General features: G+C 41.8%; 1 protein-coding gene across 2 annotated transcripts; it reads left to right on the top strand.

The window, feature by feature from the left end:
* The first annotated feature begins 8,249 nt into the window (after positions 1 to 8,249).
* Positions 8,250 to 21,335, top strand: septin2 (septin 2). Of its 2 annotated transcripts, none has more exons than XM_080778022.1 (13): positions 8,250 to 8,404; positions 9,700 to 9,740; positions 11,058 to 11,172; positions 14,017 to 14,103; positions 14,289 to 14,412; positions 14,927 to 15,061; positions 15,364 to 15,481; positions 15,673 to 15,774; positions 16,348 to 16,493; positions 17,341 to 17,424; positions 18,947 to 19,007; positions 19,428 to 19,514; positions 19,781 to 21,335. In XM_080778022.1, the coding sequence occupies exons 2-12, from the start codon at positions 9,717 to 9,719 to the stop codon at positions 19,503 to 19,505; spliced, it is 1,074 nt and encodes a 357-aa protein (XP_080634148.1). In that variant the 5' UTR covers positions 8,250 to 8,404; positions 9,700 to 9,716; the 3' UTR covers positions 19,506 to 19,514; positions 19,781 to 21,335. The 2 variants fall into 2 exon arrangements, with proteins under 2 accessions (XP_080634148.1, XP_080634147.1); XM_080778021.1 differs by having other exon boundaries at positions 9,700 to 9,755.
* Positions 21,336 to 21,511: the final 176 nt, after the last annotated feature.

Raw genomic sequence — 21,511 nt, 5'->3', positions numbered from 1 at the left:
CCCCAGACCCAGGAGGCCCCTACCACCACACAGAGACACTGATTACTTGGACCAAATATCTCTGCGACTTTTTTTTTTACTACTGACAAGAATGACACTGAAGGGTCAAAATGAACAAGGTGCCTTACATAAAGGAGAAGTATAAACAAATGATGTGATTAAAATGTAGGCTTACTCTTACTCTTGTAACTGCTAGTGCTAGATATCCGTTAATCCGTAAATTTATCTCCCTCCAGTCAAGTTTGTTCTAATCCTGCCGCAAAGCCCTCCGGCGTTTAAGTTATGAGAGGAAAAAGAAAATGAAGGCAAAAGTGTTCTATAGAGTGTTTGTGTATTAGTTGTTTGGTGTGACTTTGTTCTGTGGTAAAGGCGGGGTGGAAAGATGAAGGGGTGAAAAAATGGGTAATAAGAAAAACTGCCAGCTGCACAAAATGGTGGTCATAATCCGGTTATCCCCTCAGGCTCTAAAGATACTGGTCCTCTCCTCGGGAGTCTATCTTTTCTTCTTATGTCAAAACTGTCCTCCATGCACTCAGGTGGATTAAGGAGTCACGCTGGAGAAAGAAATTGACAGGTACAGAAAGACCTGGGGGTGAAAAGGAAACGAAAGATGACACGGAAGAGAAAGGGACGGGTTGGGAGCCCAGGCCAGGGAGCATGCCAACTCCTGACACAAAAGACAAGAAGCCTGTCAGCTGAACTCCATGTGGTGAACAAAATGCACTGGCAGTTTTTAATACCTATTCACCTTATTGAGTAAATTAATACGTATAAGCCTGGCCCGGCATATTCCGAGGCAGATTTGGATGCTAAACAGGAAGCAAAACTACAAATCTACTTTCAGAAAGAAAATGGTGTACAGTAGCTTATGAACTTTGTTGCAATGATACAAATGTTTTGGCGTGTATAATTGAAATAGATTGACGCATCAAAATTACTCTTACAACAAAGTTTGTAGAGAATCCTGACTGTTTTGAGATAATTGGCACAGGGATTTCTAGTGAGATTTGTATTGTAACAGCTATTTTTTGCTATTTTTTCCAACTTGAATCCGGAAAAGTAACAGTTTTTTCACATGAGGTTTCCTGAGTAGTAAAATATATTTTTTTAACTTAGCTTACCCCACATACTTGGATCAGTCAAAGCTAAATTGCACCTGCTGACTGGGAAATGAGTATGACCATGGATCATGTCTTGTGAATTGAGGGGAGGGGGGGGGGGGGATTGTACTTTAGGAGAGAAAAATAATACTGAAAACAAAAACAATAGGTACCTGCAGCTTCACTGCCAGGACCTGTAAAAATAAATTTAGTGGATAAAGTATCTGTGTATAGCTTCTGTTGTACATCTACTGTACATGAAATGTCCAGCATCCATTCAACAATGGAATTGATTTATTTTCTCAACCTGTTCAAAATATTAATAATAATTTAAATAGCTGTCGCCTCACAGCTAGAAGGTCCTGCAGTTCGATTCCCGCTGGGGACGCTGTGGGTGCTGGGGGCGTGTTCTCTCCTCCGTGTCATCAGTGCCCATACCCGAGGCGGGGTTGGCGAAAGGGCCTTTCTATGTTCTCCCCGTGTCCCCCAGGGTAGGTACCCTCACAAAAACATGCAGTAATCCTGGTCTCTAAACTACCTCCACCTGGACAGGTGAAAAGGCAGAGGAAGTGTAGCGCCCAGGATTAGATAATTGACACTGGGTGAAAAAAATGGGTTTCAAAATTGTGGGATAATTTTTTTAATAATAATAATAATTTAAATAACTAATAATGTTTATCTGGGGCTAGGCCATACGATGTGTATGTAAATGCTGTGTGTTTAGCCTGCATGTATTCAATGTCTTGTGCATGTCACATAGGCCTTTGCTGGATGCCTGTCAGATCAGTCATATTTGTATGATGTGTACCAGTGATGAGAGCGTGAATTCTTCTCGTGTTATCTCCGTTCTGTGCTGTTGGATTATCCACATCCCAGCAGACAGCAGGGGATAGGGAGAAAATGAATTATTGACAAGCAAATACAAACTCCCAGACCTTCCTCAAAGACACAGATAAGGCTAGTGCAAGGCAGACTTGATGAAAGGACAGCCAGTTCTGGCCTACTGCTCATCTGCCACTGTTTTCAATAAAACCTACTCTTATCTAAAGCCACATGGTAAAGGTTGGTTCATCTATCGGTTGAAAAATGAATTTGTTGTGATTTGGTGCACCTTGTAATAAACAAAATTTCTGATAAACCAAGAGAAGTGTGCTTAAAGAAGGACCTTCTATATAGACCAGGGACCTTGCCAGTGCCTTTTTCCTGAATAGTCAATTGTACTACACCCCAGAATGTTAAAGTCACAGTTGAAGGGAGGGAAAAAAAGAGAGAAAAAAAAAGAAAATCTCGCAGTTGAGCTTTATTGTTGTTCTGGTGAATGTGTTGGTAGTCCATTTAGCCATTCAATAGAAATGTCCTATCTTGAGTATGAAAAGTTCAGAAGCACACATACAGTACAGTACTTCATATTTTGTCATTTCAGCTCCACATAAATACAGTAGCCTATTCAAAATCCTCAGCAGTGCAAAACTCCTTGGAGAAAAAAAAGAAAACCTTTCAAGTGCAACAAGAGTTTGTGACACTTCTGAGCGGTCCATTAGGAAACATTTCAGGGGGGAAATCCAACAGATTTTCCAAGCTCCAAGGGGGATTCTCTCAATCTTGTGCTTATTCTCATGATACTTAGGAAAAGTAAAGCGGTTTTAATAGCTTTCCCCTGACACATTTATGGTGGAATATGCTTTGGCTCTGTAGGCTGATATTTTAAATCCTGAGGAGCGAGAGAGAGAGAGAGAGAGAGAGAGAGAGAGAGAGAGAGAGAGAGAGAGAGAGAGAGAGAGAGAGAGAGAGAGAGAGAGAGAGAGAGAGAGAGAGAGAGAGAGAGAGAGAGAGAGAGAGAGATAGAGAGAGAGAGAGACACCCACCCACACACACACACACACACACACACACACACACACACACACACACACACACACACACACACACACACACACACACACACACACACACACACACACAGAGAGAGAGAGAGAGAGAGACAGAGTGAGAGAGACAGACAGAGAGAGAGAGAGAGAGAGAGAGAGAGAGAGAGAGAGAGAGAGAGAGAGAGAGAGAGAGAGAGAGCAAGAAGGAGAGCGAGACATCTACTCATCCATGCCTGCTGGACTGGTACACTCTCATAAGGCCCCATCTTGGATAAATTAATACACAGCTTCCAACATCTGAGGATAAACCTGAGGGCCATAATATTACGGTGGCTGGCTCTATCAGTCAGCTTGTAATACCACAGAGTCAGCAGTCAATGAGATACATTTGCAACCAGGCATTTGTCAGCGACTCAGTGCCATACAGGCTGGAGATTTAAAATGTCCTGCAGTAAATTAAGTGCTACTTGAAAAGTGAAAGGTGCCAACTAAGCAGGCCACTGCTTACTTTAAATGGCAGACTGGTTAAAGGGTGGAGGAGGAGGAGGAGGAGGAGGGGGACATGCTAAGCTTAGATATAAGCCTTTTTTTATTCCTTTGCACACTATCACCCCTCCCCCCATCTTCATGGAATATTTGCTTGAAGCTGTATTAGGGACAGGCATAGCGACGCGTCAGGTAAGATTCAGGGGTTAACTCCACCCACTTTGGGTGCCATTTTCCAGCCTACGAGTATAACGCCAGTCTGTAGTTCTTACATTTTCTTGTCGGTGACACTGTTGTGTTTTCCATCTCTCTACTATCTTTGACTTTGTGTGTCCGTCGCTCTAATTTAGCTATGGGTCGACGGTGCTATTATTCGCTGTTCTGGTGGTTTACAACTTTACTTGACGAGCAGGGTCAATAGGTCGTGCTCTCTAAACAGCAGGGTCAATGACCCCAATCAGTATCAGCTGCAGGGGTCAATAAAAACTCATACATACATACAGACATAAACACTGGCTCACTTAATGTCAATGGATGGTGCTCATACATACTGTACATAGAGACATACATACAAAGTCACATAATGGAGGCGGTTGGCACTACTCAAAAACACATGGTCAGGCCGAGTCTGACAGAGCAAAGTTGACCGTGGCTCAGCCACACACACACACACGCACGCACGGAAATGGCGACTGGAAGTAGCTCGTTCTGAGCGAGGCTCCTCCCTCTGCATGTCCCTAATAGGCAAGAGTAAAATGGAAATCTCTCTTGACCTTAAGTCATGATCCTGGAACCAACACAACTATCAACTGTTAATCGTGTTGCTAACCCAACCAAAGTGTAAATTCAGATTGAGATTTATACAAACGGTATATGGTCAGAATTATTGTAATTATGTGGTGATCAACAAGGGCAGAGAATACTGTACACAACAATAACGTACACAGCATTCACACTGTAAATTGTGAATTGCACAACATAATTATTATGAAGACAGATCATAAGACATCATTCATCATAAGACGTCATTCACTGGCCTGTTTATCAATTCCAATCCCAGTGACTGGAATTGGGATAATTATCTGGGAGACAGTCAAGCGATGCACTTTCACAGTCATGTCTATAACATTGAGAAGGAAGGAATAGAACATTGGTCATATCTTTCGTGGGATTATTTAGCTCATTAGATTAGTCTGCTTGCGGTTCATAATTCTGCCAATATTTATTGACCAGAGAATAAAACACTCTTTAATCCAAGATGATCAGTGGAGGATGATTTGCTCTGACGACGAGGAAAGGCCATTAATACATTTACGTTTTAAGACGACAACTTGATTAAAAGGTTTGGCTGTTACTAAATGCAAACGAGTCATCTTTGGGAAAGTGTCCAGTGTCCAGGTTTTAATCGCAAGGATAATAAACCATGTCTTTTTGGCTGATTAAGCGCTGCATGCCTTGATGCAAAGGCTTAGCCTTAGAGGAAAGGTGTCTGTGTGTGTGTCCTCAAGAGGCAGAGAAAGGAAGAGAGAGAGGAGGAAGGAGAGAACGATGTAGGGGGAAAGGGAGGGAGAGAGGTAAAAGACAAGAAAAGGGAAAAGGTTAAGCCTATTTTGGTAGGGGTAGAATGCTAAGGAGATCTTGATGACTATAAGATGTCACATTGTTGGAAAGTGATGAAGATAATTTCGGTAGGACCAACCTCTCTCTTTCACTCTTTCTTTATTTTTAGGTTGGCACGTTACTTATAATGAACTGTGTTTTGTGCCTGCGCCAAAGTTATACTGACAGAATTGGCCCAGCCTCTGTGGGAAAATATACTCTCTTGACCTCAGCGGCACTAACCAAAATATAATACGGCAAGTCGTAAGATAATACATGAATAATGTTCTCTATCTTCTAAACACACCTAGCTTTCTCGCTTTGCCTTGCTTGCTCCTCTCTGAAGTAAGGGATTACATCCCAGTGGCCCTTTAAAAAGCCGGGAATTATCATTGCTCTTCCATTCTTATTCATAGCAGAACTGTGATCCTCGTGCCATGTTAAGAGAGCAGGCATGTAGGAGAGGCACTTCAACTATGTGTCATATTGGTACAGTTCATAATACGAGGTCCCTCTAAAAATGACAGTGCATGGCGCCACTAAGAGGCTTACGGTATAATGAAAACAGTGTTCCTCCCGTGGAGATGATACGCTAGCAGTGACAGAAAAGGAGGAGAGATTGGTACTTACTGAGAGATTGGCTGGACTCGTGGTAAGTAGCACAGTGGCTGTCCCGGGCTAGACAGGAGAGAAGGAACCAGAGATACAGTTAACAACAGCATGCTTTAGATAAGCCCCTGCTGGGAAAGGACAGACAGGCTAAAAGGAGCACATTTTTTAACAGTCTTCTAGACGCTCCTCCTGAACCAATTGCGGGAGATTATGAGTTGAATCATGTGAAGGCAGGTGGATATGTTAGACCCAGAACAGCAATGTTTATATATTTGTATTAAGTACATTTCCAGAGCTCAAAGATGATGATTTGCATTGTGACCCTCACGAGGGAGAACCTGTGTAGTGATGCTGTGATTGTAGACTTTCAGTAGGACTTTAGAAAAGACGATAACTGACCATAAACTATTCATCAATCCAATTCCAATTTTGTATGTTCATTTCTTTGTTAACCACTTCATGTATTTATCCTGTATCCTGCAGGCCTATGCTGAATTGGTGGCCTGACCTGAAAATGTATTTCCTATTATTCCTGTCCCATGGTTACTGTGAGACTTATTTTAACAAAACATAGGCCTATCACTTGACACTTTAACTCTATCAGGCTTTTGTCATTTACAGTAAGTATGTAATTGGTGAATTATAATCAAGAATGTATTTTTATTATGTTGTTTTTGTCCATATGTTCAATAATCCAGCAATTCGACAACTAATGGAAGGATGTGTATTAGAAGAATTGTAATTTTACAGAAACTGAGGCAGAGCATGTAAGAGATCACTATAGCCCATGCACAGGCATTGATGCAAAGATGCATGCATACTTGCATAGCCTACATTATAGCACTATTTCATTGCAGATAAATAGTAGATTTCATAGTATAGTCACATGGTTGTAGCGTAGTAGGCTACAATAACACTTGGAAATTTGTTTCGTCATAATGAACGTATTATAAAAAACAAAAAAAGTCGGGCTCGTCCGGGATTTGAACCCGGGACCTCTCGCACCCAAAGCGAGAATCATACCCCTAGACCAACGAGCCGCATGCGTTGCCCTCTACTGGATGAGAATATAAATCACTGACTCGGAACTGATAATCCTTCCAAAAAGTCTACTTCAATGAATGAATGACTAGTACTACACTGACTGGACTAATAGTGTGTAAATAAGTGTATTCCTATTTCTTGTAATTCTTATTAAAACATTGAATTCTTATTAAAACGTTGTTTTGTCAACTGAAATACCTTCCTTTGCTGGCTCCATGTGTTTTGGTTTTCACCCAGGCAGGTATAATATGGCATAATTATAGGCCTACCAAAACAAACTAACCAGGCAAATGTACAATTACGTTTTTTTTATGTCATAACCCCCAAAAGACAGTTTCCCTGTAAAAACAAAACAAAACAAAAACAAGTTTAACACGTCGTACACAGTCACCACTCACGAGTCACCACGCCTCCTCTGCATGTGGCAGGGCCAGGGAGCGCTGATGGAGACCATTAGGTTTAGAGGCCCTCTTGTGGTGCTTGGTTTAAAAAAAAAAGGCTTACTTCTAGGAATTTCAAAAACCACACATTTCATACACAATTCCATTGTAATTAATAAGATAGATTATGTAAGACTTCCTTGATGCCCCACCTGGGTTGTGCAACCCTTTTATCCCCATATATAATTATAGATTAGACTAAGGCTATGGAGATTTCTATATCTTGTCTCAGTCTGGCTTTCATAGCCATATATTAGCCTGGGCACCATTTCATTTCGGTATGAGCCGGATGATATGCTACGTCACGTTGTATGCAGCTTCCCAAACAGGATGTACCCAAAATAATCCCCCCTCCCCCGCGATCAAAATGTTAGTTCCCCCCATAGAGTATTGGTTCCCCCCCGACTTTACTCGCCAGTTGCCATTGTGCCGCACTCTCGCTACGCTATGTATTTTAAAATTCAACGAAACTAAAGTACGCCGCATCAGAAGCATATTAATTGGTAGGAACTAACATTTTGATCGCGGGGGAGGGGGGATTATTTTGGGTACATCCTGTTTGGGAAGCTACCTACAACGTGACGTAGGCATATCATCCGGTCCCGGACTTTTGGAACAGAGACCAGGCTTTCCTCCGAGGCGGTGGAAAGCCTGGTGATGCGAGGTTAGCCATATATAGAGGTCTGTGTCAGGCATGCCCAAATATGTAGTCTAGGCTAGTCTATGACATCATATTGGTGAGTTAGCATACATTCAAATGGATACATCAATATTGTTGGAGGAAACCTCACAATTGGGATCCCTGCCACTTTGAAACCACTAATATCTAAAAAAAAAAAATGTTTCATATGCCCTCTCTGTAAGCCTTATTTCTAATGACCTTTAAAATGTATAGGGTGTTTCAGTCATAGACTGTATAGGTGCTATTGACTGTATAAAAAAAGGAACCAGTTACTAGAGAGAGAGAGCTCTCAAGAGCTGTGACTGTACTAGTGGACAGATCTGTACTGTACTGGGGGATCCTGTTGCTGTAGGCTACTTGAGTTGAGAGATCCTGTGGCTGCACTGGAGAGAGCTGTGGCTGTACTGGTGTACTGTAGTCGTTCACGCCCAATGCATTCTGGTCCGTGCAAACTGCAAAGGAAGCTGCTGCAGCGGAATCTGAAGAATTTGAGGTGTCCGTCGGCTGCCACAAGATCCGAGTCCAGCCCAGTCTCTACACTCCTCTAGACATTTGTTGACGACAACCTGCAAGGTAACGTTCAATGTTTAATTGTTAAGGAGTTTAAATTGTGTCTCGTCTACTCACTGGAAAAGCGACACCCGCAGAGCAGCTTGGCTAACGCAGCCAACTAGCATCCTGTACGAGTTGTTCAGTAGTTCTGCTAGCTCTGTAGCCTTTAGCTTTATGTAAGTAACTGCTAGCTAAAAATGGAATGGTGCTTTTGACTTGCTGCTTTTTATGTTTAGGCAGCTCACACACCTCGTGTCAAAATATGGATGTACAGTGATACGGGTTGTAAAATAATGTGCGATTCACACGTAAACAACTGACGTAGAAGTAGAACTAAGTTAGCAGTTAACTCTCATCTGAGTCCCATCATTCGAATGGAGGTACACAGTCAACGTAGCTCTGAGTCGATGTCATGTTAGCCCTTCTGAAGCAGGATTCAAGCTGGATTTGGTTTTTGTCTACTCAAGTGTCTTCCAGATGTTAGACCTAGTCACCTAGTTGATTTGTAGTCATCTAGTTGCCTTTTCCCAGCTGATTAGATTAGGTAATATGATTGGTTTTATCCCATGATAAGACATCTTCTTCATATTAGACAGTAAATTTCAACCACATCTGAGGACACTTGTTGATGGAGACCTCGAGCCATCTCTTATGATCATCAAGTAACACATTATGTAGACTACTTAGAGATCAAGCTTGTCCAATCAAGCAGCAGGAAAAGGGGGCCTAAATTATTCTGTGGTGAGAAGGAACTCACCACTATTGTGCATATGAAACAGACTTCCTGTCTGTGTCACACACAAATCAGCAGTCTAGTAGTAACCTCCATTTTAGTCTTTGCAGGCCTATTTCATGGAGACCATAGTTTAACTTGCAATTGTTAACCAGTGATGTAAATAGTTTTTCAATGTAATGGGTCCCGGAACCCAGGGGTGGTCTTTTAGATGGGTACCCAGGGACATTTTATGAGTCCTACTTCAACAAAGTTAGTACAGTACAGTACAGTACAGTACAGTACTGAGTACAGTATTGGGCTCTGTATCCCAGAACCCCCGGCGTGTGACATGATTGCGTCCTTTCTCGATTTAATGAGCATGCAAGCTATTTGCATCACTGGTTAACGCATGTTTTTGAGTGGTGCAACCACTCCAAGGAACAGCAATGTCCGTGTCTATGTGTCCGCCTATGTGTTGGTTAGGTGACGTTAATGAGCACCAGTATGACTATTAGTGGGGGGAGTTGCACCACTCAGTTCACACTGACTGATTTTTTTCTTGCCAGTGATCGAGTAATTAAATCTTTCTTTCTTATGGCAGGTTGACAGAGTGGAAATATGTCTCAGGCAGACAAGATGAAGGTACGTCCCACAGAGGTATTCAAATGCTGTTTTCCACTTGAGCTAGTACAATGCCGTAATACCAGAATTTTACATTTCAGTGATCTTTCTAGTTTAGTGACTTGGCAATAACAATGATGAGAATGCATTTCGCCACACAATTATCACTGGCATGCAACTGTCTGGTATCTTGGAAATGGTTTTCCTTGTCTATTTAATCTCATATTAGAATTATAATTATTTAAACATATTTTAACATCACGTTTCATGTCCCCCCACCCCCTTTCTCCACTTTATGACCCTGACACTCCCTAATAACTAACTACTGTCTGCAAGTTGCAACGTAATTCTACTCTGAAGGCCTCGCCGCCTGGCCACTCAGGCAGATGCTCCCAAGCTGTTCCCCAGAGACTCATGCCCCATGATGACTCACTGTTTTGTGTCAAGTCAACCCAAGGGCCCAGAGGCACAAATGATGAGAACATACATCAGTCAGGCTACTCAGTCACCCACCTTTTGTAAAAGAATGGGGGAGGGGAGGTTTTTACATGACACACAAAACCAGTGAACCACTGGCTAACTAAGCAGCTGTGTGTGCACGATTTTTCTTTTGGGTACAGTGGTAGTTACAGGTACTGTATGGCCATTATCCTACTGGCCTATACACAGTGACCGTCATCTGCACACTCTTCTCTTTGTAAGTAACACTGGAAGGAAGGTCTTTAAAGGGATAGTTCAGATTTTTTGAACTTAAGTTGTATGAAATACTTGCCTTTAATATAGTGGTTGCAACTGTATTAATTGATTGCCCGAGTCCCGTGGTGGGAGAAATAGAAATAGGTCAACAATACAAATAACGTTAGTTTTGTGGATTCATTTACCTTTACTGCATGGCACCCTGTGCCCCCCAGAAAATGACCGGAACTACTTGATATTTCACCAAAACCAGAGCAGAACTCCCACCACGGGACTCAGGCAATCAATTAATACAGTTGCAACCACTATATTAATGGCAAGTATTTCATACAACTTAAGTTCAAAAAATCTGAACTATCCCTTTAATACTGTAGAATGGCAGAGAGCCATAGTGCCTCTTCTGTTCTGAGTGAACAGCTTGTCTCTTCCTGGGGTTTCTCCCCCGGGGGTAATAATGTCATGATATACTGATTATGAGAACCAACACAAACAAGCATGACTAAATTTAACTTCATGGTGTGATATTGAGGATGTTCTCAAGTGAGTGCTGACATTTTAAACATGATGTGAGAACAAACGTACATTATAATATATATTTTTTTATGAACAGCTGCATTTTCCTTTCTCCCATTACGTCTATAGCAAGGCCAGTTCTCTAACCCAGAGACACCAGGGTATGTTGGATTTGCCAACTTGCCTAACCAGGTTCACCGCAAGTCTGTCAAGAAGGGCTTTGAGTTCACCCTCATGGTGGTCGGTAAGTGTGCTGTCGCCGTCTGCCGGGCATTTTAAGTTTTTATGTTTTTCTCCTTGTCACTTTGGGGCGTTAAGCATTGAAACAGAATGTGTCTTTCAATGATGACCGTTTTCAAGAGTTCCCTTTTTTTGTAATAACTGTTAGCACTTTAGGAATGTGATGGCTACAGACAGCGCTTGCCATTGGAGTGATGCATTTCCTTTTTTGTCTCTTTGGAGGGACATTATGGTTTTTCTTCTTTTTTTTTATTGAGGAAGAGGAAATGACGCATTGTCTGCCTGTGTGCACGATATGCACACAGACTAAATGAATGCTAGTACACTTCATGTTCAAATTGATGATATTTCTTGTGATGGTGATAGATTTGTGGTTCCGAGGATTGGGCAATGGTCAGTTGTGACGGTCATATGCTTCCTGGTTCTTAAATGCCTAAATTTTTGTTCTCGGTACAAAGTCACAGTAATGCTGTGTCTTGTCTTTGAGCCTGCATGCATGAATGTACAGGTGTATATTCCCTTGCGTGGGAGTATGAGTAGTTCCAGCCAGATTTATACAAGTTGTACAGCTAGTGTCGGTTACTATGTAAACACTTAGTGTGATTTGTCTGATTGTGTGAAAAAGGCCCTCTTTGCGGGGGTTGGGAGATAGAGGGGAGGGAGTGTATTGTACACTCATCATCCCCCTTTGCCTTAAAATAAACCAGAGGAATGTGGCCCTAGCGACTCCGGGAAGCAAATTCACACTGGACATGGCCTGCCTCTCCTAATACTTCTAGAACTGGGAGTGCATGCTTGGTTAGACTTTTTGAACCTGTAACCTAAATGAGACTGGTTTGCTGTAATCAGAATTGAAATCTATGAAGCTCTTGAAATCTGGGAAAGCGTAATGATCAGGCAAGGGACATTTTGATCCTTTTTTAATTGGCATGGCATATCATGGAATCGGATGAACTGGGTGAATACAAATGCACTTAATGCAGATAGCGTCACACAGCATGCATGTCATGAGAGATGATTAACGTGATTTATAACACAACCAGTGTGGGTTATTGTCTCCACCAGGCCGAAGACATGGCCGAGACTATGTTTTACACCCCATGTGTAATATCTGTATGTCTGTGAACGGCTAGTCTCCGCCACCGTTGGCCCGATTGACATGAAACTGTGATTCCACACTCCCTGGATGCCAGAGCAGAACCTCTGGCCCAAATTCCTCAGATCGGCCTGTTATAGCGCCACCCGGGGACCAATTTTTGCAGTCACATTTTATATGAATTCCGAACGTTGCTGGCCCACAATAACCTACCTGGGCTGACCTCCGAGGATCACTTTCTCTTCCAAGCTTTTGAAATCTTTTAGAGATATAGTGACGATGAAAACTTTTCTCGTTCTAGACTCTGTTGACCAACGTTTGTGTCGGTGGTTCTCAACCTTTTTCATGTCAAGGACCCCAAAAATTGTCGCCGACCCCCATCTGAAAATATGTTGTTTCAGGGACCTCCCCAGAAGCAAATATTTGAGTTAAAAACGTTTGTTTGAAAAAATATATATTAAAATCTTGTGACACATTTTCACGATTTTTCAAAAATAGCAGACCTACACGCTCGTAGCACGCCACTTGGTGGCTATGAGCTTGTAGATCTGCTATTTTTTAATAGCTAAATTATAACATGATGTTAAATGCCAAAAGGGGTTCCCGCCCAAAATGGGTTAAGAGATTGAGACTTCGATGTTGGTCTCTCTGTTTTTCTCACCATATACTGGACAAACTTTCTCACACTTTCCCCTGCCTATATAGGCCTCATGCTTTCCCATAAAGATCATCATAATCTCACAGACTCACACGTACAGTGTGTTTATGATGTCAGACAGATTTACATTACATGGAACGAGCTTATAGCGTTGCTGTAAGTCGAGAAGTCAAGAGGAACAGCTGTTGCTACTCGCAGTCGCAGCACAGAATATTTTGCCAGTAGAAAATAGGATAATTATTGGTTTGAAATTCCTATTCTTTATTTATTTGGCAACAGATAGATTGATGCTTCGTGTAACTTTCCAGAGGCTTGGCATTCTCTCTAATGGGACTGTAATGTGAGACTAGAAGAGAACACTCCGGAGCTTACTTCCTGCCGTTATAATCCCTACAAGTCAATGGCATTGACTTGGTTTTCAGGAATGAAATGATCCAGAAGGGCTTCTCTAAATATTTTGAGCTTGAAGGATCAGTAACACTTGCACCAGGAATGTTTTTTTTTAACTATCGCAGGATAGGATGGCTCTGGGGGAAGACTGGGTTAATGTATTTTCCTTATAGCGTGAGGTCCGATGTCTGTCACAAGGATATGTGAGGTTTCCTGCTGCTCAGTGTGGTTCTTGAATCTGTTTTGTCTGGAACCTGAATATGTTTTGATGGAGATTTGATTGAAACTGTAAACCCTTGCATGACTTTCTGGTGGGTGGGTGGTTGTGTTTCCTATTAGTATGTTTTAGGTTGGACTTTTGAGATTAAAAAAGGGTACAATTCAAAGCCATTCAAAATGCCAATGTATTCTGATGAGCCCTATTGTTTTTCTGATGGTAATTGGTCTGGGGCCAGGGGTGGCTATAGCTGAATGGGTGGGTTGTGACTCGTGAGCCCGTAATCTGTTTTGAGAGATTATATGATGTATGACACAGGGCATTCATTTATGGGAAAGGGGGCAACAACAACATAAAAACATGAAATGTGAAGGGTTCTGCCGACAGAGGCAATATTTATTATTTCTCTCCACTACATTACTCTGCACTTCATTGTGCGAGTCCTGCTGATCTGTAATGCATGGTCTTTATTTACGATCCTCTGTAGGTGAATCTGGATTGGGGAAATCTACTCTGATCAACAGTCTCTTCCTTACTGACCTCTACCCTGAGAGAATCATTCCTGGAGCTGCAGGTTAATGCACAGATTGATACACCGTTCCCAGTTCACCCTCAGCTGAGCGTTTCATTCATTATTATTTCTTCCCCGTTACTCCTACCTGAGTAACGGTACCTGAGTGATCTAAAAGCCTAACTCGTCATATCCGTCTTGCTTTCTCCTACTGTTTCTATTGGCTCGTTTTCCTTCTCTGACGACAGAGAAGATCGAACGGACGGTTCAGATCGAGGCTTCCACGGTGGAGATTGAAGAGCGAGGAGTGAAGCTTCGCCTGACCGTGGTTGACACGCCAGGATACGGAGATGCTATCAACAGTCAGGACTGGTAAGGGCTCCGTTGAAACCCGTGTTGATTTTGACAGGAAGTTTTAGTCATGGTCTCTTGAATGGTTTTCATTTAGATTTAGTCATCTGTAATGTTTTAGTGTTGGTCTAGTTTTAGTCGACACCTTGATGCCGTCGTAAGGGCTGATTTTACACTAGCCAAGCTACAAGCTTGTGAGCGTGTATATTTTCAGCATGCAACCATGTGTAAAATGACTTAGACTGGATCTCTTGTCCACTAGTCCCTTCCTAACATTTTAGTCTAGTTTTTATTTGTTGGATGAAATTGTCAATATATTTTGTAAAATAGGTATTCGACGAACTGTTTTTTTTCATAGTATTAGTCGATGAAATCTACACTGGTTGAAACTGCTTTTTTACAATAGATTTGTGTGAACATGAACATTGAAATGCCGTCCAAAGTTTGCTCACAAAGGTTAGAATATGCAAGATTGTGGGTGAGTGGCATTGACGAGGAAACTGATCACCTGTGTGGTTTCTACTTCTTCTGCTAGCTTCAGTACCATCATCAGCTACATTGATGATCAGTTCGAACGCTACCTCCATGATGAGAGTGGACTAAACCGCAGACATATTGTAGACAACAGAGTTCACTGCTGCTTTTATTTCATCTCTCCACTGGGCCACGGGTGAGTTCCCAGACAAAACACAAACACACACACACACACACACACACACACACACACACACACACTTTTGTCTGCTAATTTTGTTGTTTCTCTGTATGTGTATCCTGTATGAGTATGAGTTGTCTCTCCTGATTGGATGAAATTGGTATCCTAACCTCTTTTAGTTTACTTTAAAAAGCTGGAGAGACCGCTCTTACTCAACATCTTGTCTTTCATTGTCGGACTCTTTCTTCCTCTGTGGGTCTTTCTCTCAATATCTATCGCTTGATATCTCTGTCTCTCTGTGCTTCCTTTCCTCCCAGTCTGAAGCCGTTGGATGTCCAGTTCATGAAAGCCATCCACAACAAGGTCAACGTGGTTCCTGTCATTGCTAAGGCAGACACGCTGACCCTTAGGGAGAGGGAAAGGCTTAAGCGCAGGGTAAGGACTTCACAGCAGGCCATTGTTCTATCATCTGCCTGAAGCAGCAAGTTATTCATGTTGGCCATCTATGGTCCTTTGTTTTTTTTAATTGCAAAATATACGTAATTACGTATATAAATATGAAGAGTTGGGACAAACCACAACAATATACGGTAAAACTTCTGTTCCTTTTTTATTTTCTTGTGTAGGTTCTGGATGAGATCGATGAGCACGGCATCAAGATCTACCATCTCCCCGACGCTGAGTCTGATGAGGACGAGGACTTCAAGGAGCAGACCAGGATCCTCAAGGTAAAAGGCCCCATCTCCCTGAGCCCACTGAGTTCCTGCTGATTGGAGTCAGGTTGAATTGATCTTTCTTACCCTCCAAGGAGAGGTGATTCTGTCAGGGATAGTACTAAAGATTTATCTTGGATATAACGGATCATGAAAGATGAAATTCATGTGAAGTTAACAGTATAGCGGCCAAATTCGGCAACCAATATTTGACACCAGATGCATACTTAGATAACCTCTGAGACTCTTCCATTCGGGAAGGAAGCTCCATCCGTTCTGTCATGTAAATGCAGCTTTATTAAATGGCAGGGGACTGAACCTTGCCGGGGTCTGCACTGCAGTGGCTCAGGGGTAGAGTGGCCGGTTGAGCAGCCGTATGAGAAGTGCGACGTTCCCAGTTCGATGAGCAAGACTCTGAACCCCTAATTGCTCCCGATGAGCAGGTTGGTGCCTTGCATGGTTTCCTCTGCCATCGGTGTAGACTGGGTGTGTGAATTGTAATTCACAATCTATGTAAAGCGCCTTGGATAAAAGCACTATATAAATGCACCAGTTTACCATTGTATTCTCTATTATTCTCTGCTCCAGGCTAGCATTCCCTTTGCTGTGGTTGGATCCAACCAGCAGATCGAAGCCAAGGGGAAGAAGGTGAGAGGTCGTCTGTACCCCTGGGGAGTGGTGGAGGTGGAGAACCCAGAGCACAACGACTTCCTCAAGCTGCGCACCATGCTAATGTGAGTGTCTTCGGGAGGGTTGACTCAACTCCCCTCTGTTGTTGTGGCTTCTTCTTTTTGAGAAGGAGACTGTAAAGTTGCCCGAACGGCCAAGGCTCCAAGAACAGTCAGAAAATGTAGGTTAAGGGTTTTTATTCTCCCCAAACTCTTCCACCAACCTCCAAACGGTTTTCTTCAGTGCAAAGACAATAATTCACATCAAATGTTCAAAACTACATACTGGCCAAAAATAGACTACATGGATAGAGAAATACATACTTCGGCATACAGAACTGAACAAGACCAAACAGGATGAGAACTCTCTTCAGGTTAAACCTTGGTCACACAAGGACCTGTAGCTCTCCCTCAGGACTGTTACCCGTGTTAAAGCCCACAACTAACTCATCTGTCCCTGCAGCCTCCCTTAAATGACAGGACACAGAACAATTACCAACATTTCTTCTCAATAAATACTTATAAATAAGTACTTCCATAAATGACCCCTTGCATAAAAGTAATCTAAACATTCATAAAGATGCATTACAATTAAACAAGTATAACTTTGGTTGGAAACAAAAACAAAACCAAAATACAGTTTTTGAAAGATTTCGATTACTGACGATTCCATAATATGGGTGCCTTGGTTAAGTAGTTAAATAGTGGGCTGTGCCATAGATTAAATATGTATGTATACATATGGGGAGATTTATGTTTGCACGTGTATGATATCAATGCCATTCAAATTGCTGTATTTAATGAACTGCAGTTTTCATCACACACTCAACGGATACCCACTTACTTGATTGATTAGATTAATTTATAATTTGGCATTACGTCCATTGTCGTTTTGTGTGCACATTCTCTGCAGTACCCACATGCAGGACCTGCAGGAGGTGACCCAGGACCTGCACTACGAGAACTTCCGCTCGGAGCGCCTCAAACGGGGCGGCAGGTTGTCCTCCCATGGTTACATTCTGCCTCTGTCTCCTGCGTACGTACTGTCTGTCAGCTTGCCTTTCTGCACCTCCCCACCCTCCCCTCATCAAAGAGCAAACCTCCCATATACTGTATATGACGGTAGTACAGTATAGCCAGGTAGATGAATACATACACAAGAGGAGTCATAGGGCTGGCACACATAGATCGTCAACAAATTATAAAAAAGACGAATGTCATAACATGTCAATGGCAGGCAGCGTCTTGGATTGAAATCCATCCATCCATCCATCCATCGTCAACCACTTATTCGTAGCCGGGTCGTGGGGGCAAGAGCTCCACCAGAGTGTTCCAGACTTCCCTCCCCAGAGCAAGATTAGTGACTTCCTCCTGGGGGATCCCGAGACGATCCAAGGCCAGTGAGTCGATGTGTTTCCTCCAACTGCGCCTTGGTCTGCCCCGGGGTCTCCTTCCCTAGGGAGACGCCCGAGAGGCATGACAAATATATTTGTCAATTGCAGTGAATGAGTTTTAAGAGTCAGTCAAAGGAAAAGATCTAACTTTGGCCAAGATTTATTCAGTTCTAAAGGGATAGTATCCCTCTGTCATGAAGCAACTGACATTTTCCTTATTTCTTATTGTTGGTATGGCCTTTCTGTAGTACAGTAGTTTTAACATTTGCATGTTGACATCAACTTGGCCATAGTAGTGATTGACATTTGAACATAATACTTTGGGATGTAGTTATGGGTTAGTTATGGATAGTTTGTAGTAGGCATGTACTGTATAGTTTGGGTAAATAATATATGTAGATCTTAGTCATATCTACCATGAGTATCGTGAACCTAAATCAAAGTATCCTTGAACGTAAACCAAAAAGATTCTTTGAGACCAACCCAGGAAACGGCAGTGGTTTCACTGTTGTCCCATTGGCCCACCATCTGTCCAATGATGGCTGTCTGGCCTGAGTTGTCCAATCCCGTAAGTGGAATGCTGGAGGTACTTTCTTTTTATTGGAGGAGGTTATGGCTGTTCCCTGACCCCTGCACTTGCTGCTTTTACTCTTGAATCTTGCTTCTGTGGCTTGCATCTTTCAATTATTTGTAGTTCTTTATAGTAATAGTAGTAGTAATAGTAGAGTTAATATCCATGTGTTCTGACTTCTGTCGGAGAAAACTGTCACTAACCCACTGACCCCCCCCCGCCTTTTCACTTTCTTTATGTCGCTTGTATCACATCTGCCTGATGCCACTTGAAATGACCTCACATGCTCTCACACGCACAACCACACCAAGGGTCCGGATAAACAGTAGACCTTTACTGTGCATCCTGCTTCTCTGCTGATTCTAAAATGCTCGCAAGCATAGCTAATGCATATTCTATGCAAACAAATAATTTTGTGTGTGTGTGTGTGTGTGTGTGTGTGTGTGTGGGCTATTTTTATGCAAGTTAAGGTAAGATCTCATGCAAATATTGGATATTGAGTGCACTTCTCAGACAATCTCACTTACAAACCATTTCCTTGCACGTTATTTCAGGAAAGGACCGGAGCCGGAGGAAATGGACAAAGACATGATTCTGCAGGAGAAGGAAGCTGAGGTGAGATACTCCATAAAATGTTTTGCCTAATTTATTCTGAGTCACACAGTTGTCCCAAGTATGAATTGACCGTTAAATTTGTTTTTTGGTTATAGGATTTCTCCATGTCGAGTCAGAACCCAATGACGTACATTTTAAAGCTCTTGTTAGGAAAACATTTGTCTCATTTTGTTAAGCTGTTATGTGATAAGATGATGAGGTAATTTTAGATTTCATACAGATGGGAATTGATACGATTTGAGAAAAATGTATGTTAGAAGTTAGAACTTTTTGCCTAGAAGGAAGTCTAATGGGGAAATGGTATGATGATAAAAATGCTGTTGGGGGTGGGGAACAAAATGCCAAACGTTACTAAGTCGTCATAGCAGTGAAGTGATTCCATGCTCTGGTTTTTTAAGTCCAATGTTTTTTATGTTTCAGTTGAGGCGAATGCAGGAGATGATTACAAAGATGCAAGCCCAGATGCAAAAGCATGGAGAAGAGGGAGAAGGCGTTTGAAACCACATGGTGAGAGCAGGACACAAGCATTTGCTTACACACACCAGACACAAACGCCAAAGCACACTCACCCGTACTGCCACATTTACGTAAATCTGAACAGTGTCCCATCTAACTCTGCCTTGATATGACCACTGGATAAACCACTGAGACTTTTTCGAATGCCGCTTGAGTTACGCAAATCTTCCAAGCACACAAAGCCAAACTGAGTGCCAGGAATGCTTGAATACTTGAATTGTGACACACAATGTTCTTTATCCTGTCTTTTCTTGTAGGATTTGGAGCTGTTGCTTGAGTTTGACCAGAGACGGCAGATGAAGGAAGGAGCAACTAAACGAGAAAGATTAACTGGTCAATATCTGCTTGCCACTATCTTTGTGTATTTCACTTCTTGGGATGTTTTTTAAATATCTAAATATATATACACACAACAGTATTATGTTTTATACAGTTTCTACATGCTTTGGTTTCAAATATTCCTATTTTTAATTCATATTGTTTCATTGTATTGGATTAATTATAATTATTCAAATGAAATAATAGGAGCTTTCTTTTAAAATTGAGGAATATCTCTTTTTTTTTGCTGTTGAGAAAGCCCAAGTCTTGCTGCTACTCCCCAGTGCTGGGCCTTCTGGTCCTGTGAAGCCACTAGCAGATCATATGCTATCTGTTGTTTAGCGTTCCAAATGGGAGAGCCAACTACTGTGAAAGAATAGCAGCTCTTGCTTTTTTCAGGAGCAAAAATGGCAACTACCCCCAAAAGAACCATTTTTTTCCCTATGATTAAGCTATGATGCCAATTTGAACATTTTCTTTGTTAAAAGAGAACATGTTTTCAGATTCACTCTGGTAAGCAGCCAAAAATCAGGTTTCTCTTATCGATGTCAGGGCTCATCCACTTTCATGTTAATATTATCCCAGGGCCCTGCGTGTAACTATGGACCCTCTCTGAACTGGCATTATTTGATTGGAATAATTCCAAGTGAAAGTCCCCCTGAATTGGGATCAATAGGTATTTTTGTAATGTCAACCAGTGAATAGGTATCCCAGGTTGCTGTTTGTTGGCAATTTCACCCTACTTCTTGTGGACTCCGGTATGTTGTGACTAAAATACACTGACTGATGATATCCTCCAGTCTTCCTGTAAACCTGACGGATGAAGGAAACAAAATGTATTTTTTCCCTTCTTCTTACTGTAATGTGCCTGATGGATTCCGTTCATTTCCCCCATTATGTCGTCAAATTCATTAATACTGACGACAAATGTGGAAATGAGCTGATAGAGTATAACAGACATGCCTACGAGTAGATATATTGCTCCCCTATGATTTCCTTTGTGAAGTTACATAAGTGAATCATTTCATGCTGTCTAGCCAATACTGTAATGAATTGTTCCCTTGATAGCTAAAAACATGTAGGCAAGAACAAAGCCAAATTAATGGAGGCATTACATCTCTGAGGTCAAATTACCTAGTTCTGGAACCATATTTGTTGCCAGGCAACATCGGCTTTTCTTTTTTTTTTTTTTTTTTTTTTACATTCTATCTATAGAATTCCAGGAACCAGGAGATATTTTGTGCTTTCGTATATTCGTGATGTAGCTTCTTCATTCAACCATGTAATCTTTTAATTGTTCAAACTGCTGAATGAATTGTTGTTGCCATAGTTACATAAATATTAAAGGTCATTTGGTGGGGACAGTATAGCCAACGTGTCCCTCACAGCCAAGATCAGAGTTCTTAACATTCCAGTTTATGCGGTTTTATCCAATAAACTACCGATGTTCATGTTGCATATCTTGTAATAATAAAAACGTTTTTATTAAATCTACTTAATTCTAGGGCCATTTTTACAATCTTGTTTCACTAGATACCTTTTAATTTAACCGTAGCATCATAATATATTGGCCAGTCCACCCCTAGTTTTCTTATTACAGGGTTACCGTTTGATTTAACCACTTGAACCCTAGCCTCCCCATTCTGAGCATGTCATAATAGGGGGTCAAA

This window comes from Protomyctophum bolini (genome assembly GCF_963924005.1).
Source record: "Protomyctophum bolini genome assembly, chromosome: 12".
In the NCBI taxonomy this organism is placed as follows: Eukaryota; Metazoa; Chordata; class Actinopteri; order Myctophiformes; family Myctophidae; genus Protomyctophum; species Protomyctophum bolini.
Note: the sequence above shows the minus strand (reverse complement) of the source record. Positions and strands in the feature narration are given on the sequence as shown.